The 6563-nt window shown below is 43.0% G+C and overlaps 1 protein-coding gene across 1 annotated transcript; it reads right to left on the bottom strand.

Annotated features, from left to right (window-relative positions):
• Positions 1 to 207: 207 nt before the first annotated feature.
• LOC124788793 (gustatory receptor 23a-like) lies at positions 208 to 780 on the bottom strand. Its single transcript, XM_047256109.1, has one exon. It carries the CDS (start codon positions 778 to 780, stop codon positions 208 to 210), a length of 573 nt encoding a protein of 190 aa, XP_047112065.1.
• Positions 781 to 6563: the final 5783 nt, after the last annotated feature.

The raw sequence follows: 6563 nt of genomic DNA, 5'->3' as shown, positions 1-6563 counted from the left end.
TTGTTTCATTAGAAGCACATGTCTCTCGGTCCTACGGATAAAACAAACACTACGAGTAATTGAAAAAGAACCTGCACTTACCATGCGGCTATTAGGTAATATGACACAAACTTTGAGTTTGCAAGATGATGTTTCCAGCAATGATAGCTTCCGTACATTGCACTGTTACAAGGAGAGACGCCCTTCCAAGCATGATTATGTAGTACTTCACTTATGGAATTGTACAAGTATCACGAGATAAGTGACTGCCGCACTAACCGTGGCTGTGAAGACATGAAGGTCGATGTCAGAAAAACCCATAGCGGAAACTCTTAGTCTGTCCATTGGAAGCCGCAGAACATCGACTGCTGGCCCGGGACGCAGGAGCGGCTGCAGCCTCGACAGGAGCAGACCAGCCCTGTCGGCGCGGTCAGCCGCCGAGGAACACACCCAACAGACCACCAGCTGGCGTAACAGGACGTTAGTAAGTGCAAATAACTTCACGAGTATTTCCGCTCTCTTGTCTGTTTCTTTAGCCAGGATTATAAGCCAATAGGCAGAACAAGTCATCTCGACGAAATCTCCCAGGATGGCCAGCAGCAGTGCGGGTCCGAAGTGGAGACCGCAGAGGCGAGCGCAGCGGTGAAGAGCCATCCTGGCGCGCTGCAGCCGCCGCACCTCCGCCCCCACCGCCCCCGCCACCCCCGGCTGTCCTGCGCGCGTCGCCAGCTCCTCCAGTTCTTCCTCGCTGCCCGCCGGCGGCCGGGTACTCCTCAGCAGCTGTCCACAGACGATGCCCATCCTGTGTCGGAGTACCAGCACAACGGCGAAGAACTGAACTCGCCAGAGCGTGATAAATCCTTGAAGGCACAGGGTGATAGTACCTATTGGCCTACGTCTGAAGAAATAGGTTGCTAGTAAGCTAACTCGTATGGCAACCAAAACAAGCACTGTAATGGAAAGAAAAATAGCACTTTGGCGAGTTTTGCGATATATTTCCGTTCTGTAAGTGTGATCTCGCATGGCGAGCAGCGTATCTACCTGTTGAACCAGGTCCTTGATACTGCTAACGTTATCTTGTCCAGTAGACAGAGATCTACATAAGATTGTAGCTGGTTCCAACATCGACAGTAAAACAGATAACACAATTACAAAATGCACTGTCATAGGGGAATGCTCATCTATTATGATTATATGCTTTACTAAATAACTGCAGTAAAAACCAAGGGCAATGACAGAGACAAGCCACATCAAACATATGAAGTAGCATGTGAGTCGCTTTAATGACACTCTAAAGGCACAAGTTGAAGAATTTTTGTAGTCACTGATGATGGGAACCAAACCAAACATTTGAAATGTAAGGTACAATGGTCTCACTGCGCTTTCGAAACTATGATCACTCGATTGAGAAACAGATCTGTATGGACTGATCATAATTGAAAGAGCTCTCCTCGTGTAACCGAGTAGCTCTCACGACTGAGTTACGACCTTGTTGTCAGACAGAGCACAAAATGAGAATTCCAATTTTCTTGATGGAATAACGATCGATACGTAATTTCACGACTGCCGGTAATGAATCATTAGCGCTAATGAGTCGTTAACTTAAGAGGGTCGGCAAAGAAATATTACATCCTGTGTCAATTGCGGGCTAGTTGTTTGCAGACCTATATTACAACCATTAATAATTTAAGGACAAGTGTTAAGGTAATACAAATATTTCATATACCATCTCGGAAATAGATTAAGGAGCACATTATAAATTTCTTATCTCATGAATTAATGTAGCACTTTGGATATGGTTTGAACTGACAGCTAGACTGATTCACGAGGAAGACATATTTACACATGCTATTATCGTTATGCCTGATAAGTTGTCTGGCTATAGACACTTGGCGCTCTCTGCACAAAGCCAGTGCAGATCACTCATGCTGTATAGTTGGAGACAAGAAGCCATTCCAGAGCTCTGCGACCACTATGCACTTACACGCAAACTTTCTGTGCCTAGATCACATTTTACTTATTAGAATTGAAATTTATACATTTTTCTAGATAGCAGCTAGTATTTCCCCCCTCAGATATTTTGCACACCAGATGGAATATTTCCTGTCTGTCCTGGTTCTCCAACTGACCTTCATAATTCCGAAGGAACGTCGTCTGCTGCTGGGGCTTGTTTCGACTCAGGTCTTTCAGTCTTCACACAAACTCTTCTCGCAGTGTCATTTGTCTCAACTCGTCTTCACTTACTTACATTTCTTTTGCTATAATCTTGTCTTTAAGCCTTGTATGGTCCCTTTAAATATTCCTTCCACCATTCAGCTAGCCTGCATAACGCAGTTTATCAATATTTGTCAGAGAATAGCCCATATATCCTTCAAAGACACAGAAAAATACTATGAAAAGCTGCGAAATAAATGCAGTCTGAATCAACATAGAACGACTCCTTACTGTTGCGATTCTCAATCTGCAGCTCTCCACTCTAGTTTAACCTGTGCAGCTCTTGTCATTACTGAAACACTCCTGTAATCACATTAATTGTAAGCCACGTACTGTGTCATACCTTGGTGCACCTCTTCAACTCTTAATTCCCACTTCCAAACTTTACCAAACTGACTACTTCTTCAAACCTCGAGACATGTCCTATGAACCAGTCCCTTCCTCTAGTCACGCTGTGCCACACATTTATTTTCTACCCATTTCGATTGAATCCCTCGTAATTTGTTTTCTGATCTATCCATCTAATCTTCAGTATTCTTCTTATTACCACTTTTCAAAAGCTTCTATTAGCTTGTTGTAGGAGCAGCATACTCTCCACGTTTTATTTCTGTACAAGTCCAACCACCTAACAAATGCTTTGAGAAAAGATATTCTCTTACATAAATTTACATCAGCTATTAACAAATTGTTTTTCAGACGCACTTTCTCTGTCTATTTACCCTTACTAATTTGGCCATCATTAGTTACTCTGCTGCCCAAGTAGCAAAATTCATCTACTATTTTTTAACAGCTGATTTTCTAAAATAAGTTACTCAGCATCGCCTGATTTCATTCAACTATATTCCATTCCCCTTGTTTTACTTTTGATTGTGTTCATATCAGCACCTCTTTTCATGACACTATCCATTCCCTTCGACTATACTTCCAAGTCCTGTGTTTACTCTGCAAAAATTGCAACGTCACTGCCAAAAATCAAAGTTTTTATTTCTTCCCCGTCAACTTCAGTTTCTTTTTCAACTTTCTCCTCAGTTTTCTTTACTGCTTGGTCATTCTACGTATTGATTGACAACAGGTATAGGATTTAACTCTGCCTCACTCCCTTTTCATCCATTACCTCCCTTTCATGTCCTTCGGTTCTTGCATGTGCAGCTTAAATGACCTTCCGTATCCTGTATTACATCCCTGCTACCTTCAAAATTTCTGGAATAGCAGTCCAGACCACACTGTTAAAAGATTTGAAAGGTAAGCTTGTATGATTCTTGAAACACTGCGCCATCGATAGCTCGCGCTACGTCTCCTAGAAGAGAATCCTCATTGCGAAAGAGGCGAGGCACGTTTGTCGCGATTGACGTTGAGACGCTTTCCCGGAAAAGGCAGTTTGTGAAGCAGTACGGACAGCTCAGGCCTGCGGGGCAACAGGCAAGCTGTTTGTTCTACCGCCTGTGTGACTTACAAGTTGGTCTTGCTGAGCATCTTCCCGTCATCTGAGACGTGCACCAGAAACGTGAGTGGACGCAGTACTTCATTGGTTGACCAGGTTTGGAGGCTAGTGGTGGGTCGTCGTCATCAACTCATCTCCCTGCGGCTCCATGTTCTTCCATTATGTGTCACCCCACAGCGGTTTTGCATGCCCGGCGAGCTACTCTTAGTTGGCTACTTCGATGCCGACATCACGCGGCGTTCATAAAGACAGATGTGTTTGGTTCTGCTGCTTCTATATCGGAGTCGGTTCAGCCTCCTGTCGCTGTTGCTCCCTATTCCTGCGTCCGACCAGGCGATTTGAGGAGCGTATCGTTCTTATCAAAACATAAGAATTTCCATTTGGTTATTATCATAGAGCTATAACTTGATTGTGTGTTTTAAAGTATTGAGGTTTTGTAAATTTCTTTTATCTTCAATGTCATTAATCGTGACATTCACAAAATTTTTCTTGCAAATTACGTTCTGTTCTAAATCGTCAAGTCGCCTTTGTTAGCTTTTCGGAATTCAAAAGCTTACGTACCTCACCACGGCAAATCTTGTTGCTTGTCCTTTTATGGATTATATTTGCAAACCAAGCCTGTGTTTACGTATGTGAGGTTCATCAGACAACTGTTGGCGTCTTCCTTCCACCTACGCTTCCCGTCCCGTGGTAAGGGTAGAGTATTTACTGTTTCCGCCTCGTGGCGTGACTTGTAGATGAATCTCAGTTGGCGGCTGAACTTCTTTCCTATCAGGTGTAAGTGAGGGTGGTTGCCTTGGCTAGTAACCCAATTTTCTCTTAGTACATTTTCAGAAATGATACATTATGTCTACACTGCCAGCATCTAATCTGATGACCTAAGTTTTACTTATTTTACTTAAACATTACTTCTCTGTTCATCAGGCTGTCATTCTATGTTTGTGCCTCTGGGCAGGTTCCGAATAGTTGCTTAGAAAAAGAGTGTGGTTTGCAGCTTATCGAGTTGGCCGTAAGTAATTTCGGGTCCGGAGCACATTGCCCCACACGTGATGGTCTCATATTAAGCGGCTTTGATTGCTTTGTTTCTTTTTAATGAAATCATTTTAGGTAAACCTGAATTATTTGTTGTATTTTAGGTAACAGCAACAAAGGCAAAGCAAGGATAAAGGAACGTAGTCGAATTAGATAAATTGATGCTAAAGATTAGGAAACGAGACACTGGAAGCAGTAGATGAGTTCTGAGTGCGACATCGCGTGCGTTCATTACCTTGTCGTTGGTTAGGCAGCATCAGGGCGCGGCGGGCAGCGCAGCTCCACACACCTCGCCGTCTCGGAAGCAACTCTTCCAAACTTCTCCTTACTACAATTTACCGAAGTTGGCTTAAGAAAAGCTATCTGGCTGTGTTTTAAACTGACCAATGAGGGTCTCAATGTTAACCTTAAGCTCCGCCTACAAAAATTCTGTCTGTCCAATGAGAAACGTTATACTTTTCGTGGTGGGCCAATGTTTTTAATGTTTGCTACGTAACAGAGACGCGTATATTCTCACGCTAAAACTTGCAGCTGGTGTGGTCCTTTTAGTGTTAGCGTAAGATATATAGTGTTCTTCTGATGGGCTCTATCTTTTAACATGGGATTGGGGGTGGTCTTGGCGGCCGGCTGGCGACGTGGGTGTCTGTCCCTTATCGTAGGGTCTTCTAGCTTAACACGATTCTGCTCTCGGCTTCTGTTCTCGTTTCTCCCCTCGGAACTGCGTCTTTTTCACGGTGGGAAGGTGTGACATGCATTTAGGCGTTCTTGTGGTAGTTTGTGGTATTCCATTTGCTCACTCGTTGATCGTATTACTTTGGATAGTTTAATGTCTTGATTTATTCGCAGCTATGTGACATACTGCCGGATTTGCTATCTTGCCAGGGTTTTCATGGAAGGTGTTGGATTTGCCTGACACCTTACAAGTTTGTTAGGAGATAATTCAGCATTCCCAGATTACATGATATGTTTATGCGGAATACGTTACTGAAGACTATTTGGAAATCCAGAGAATGTGGAATTGTGAAGGATAATACCAATAACATCTACTATTTCGGCTCTTTTGAGGCCCTGCAGCCACCTGAAGAGTTACAACGATACTTCACCGACAGAGGACGTGTGTTCTACAAGTTTAGTCACTACCGAGACTTTAATACTCACCTGTGTGGGCATCTATGCATCATGTTCCCCGTAACGTTCACAAAGAAGCATATATGAGATGGTGCGTCAAGCGTCCAGTCGTCAGCTGAAGTTCAGATGGAATGTCGTATACTCTGGCTTAAACAGAACGATCGTCAGAATTAAGAGCGAGTTACTTCACACGGACTGTTTTAAGCAATGGAGACTGGAGTATTGCGCTAACTGCTCTGCAGACAGAATTGAGAATATCATACGGGCTAACAATAAACGTCATCCGGAAATTAATAGTTGTAACGAAATTGTGGGAGCAGTATCTGGAGCTTACGATATTGACGATTTAAACGACGTTTTAAAGCGGACTGAAAAAGAGGTTGTCCTGCATGCAAACATCAGTACACTTAAATTTGAAATAGAGACACCGAAACCAGCCACTGACTTTAAACGTAAAGATTCAATAAGATGGCTACTGGATTTCACAAAAGAACAGGTTTTCAAGAAGGATTCTAATAAATTTTCCAGATCCAGTCTGTCAGTGGCTATACTTCCTGTCAGTACAATTTGTGTCGAGTGTAACATTGCAACGATCTCAATGTTAAATTGTTTCACACAATTTACTGATTCTTCCCATGGGTTGGAAGAGGATAGAAGATCATTGAGAGCGCCACCAACACTTATTTGTGTGGGAAACATAGAAGGTGTAGCAATTTGTGAGAAACATAAAAATTCGACTAAAAGAAAACAAAAATGTCTGAAGTACAGT

The sequence above is a fragment of the Schistocerca piceifrons genome, chromosome 1, assembly GCF_021461385.2.
Source record: "Schistocerca piceifrons isolate TAMUIC-IGC-003096 chromosome 1, iqSchPice1.1, whole genome shotgun sequence".
Lineage (NCBI taxonomy): Eukaryota > Metazoa > Arthropoda > Insecta > Orthoptera > Acrididae > Schistocerca > Schistocerca piceifrons.
The sequence above is the reverse complement of the archived record's forward strand: the minus strand, read 5'-3'. Positions and strand labels throughout refer to the sequence as shown.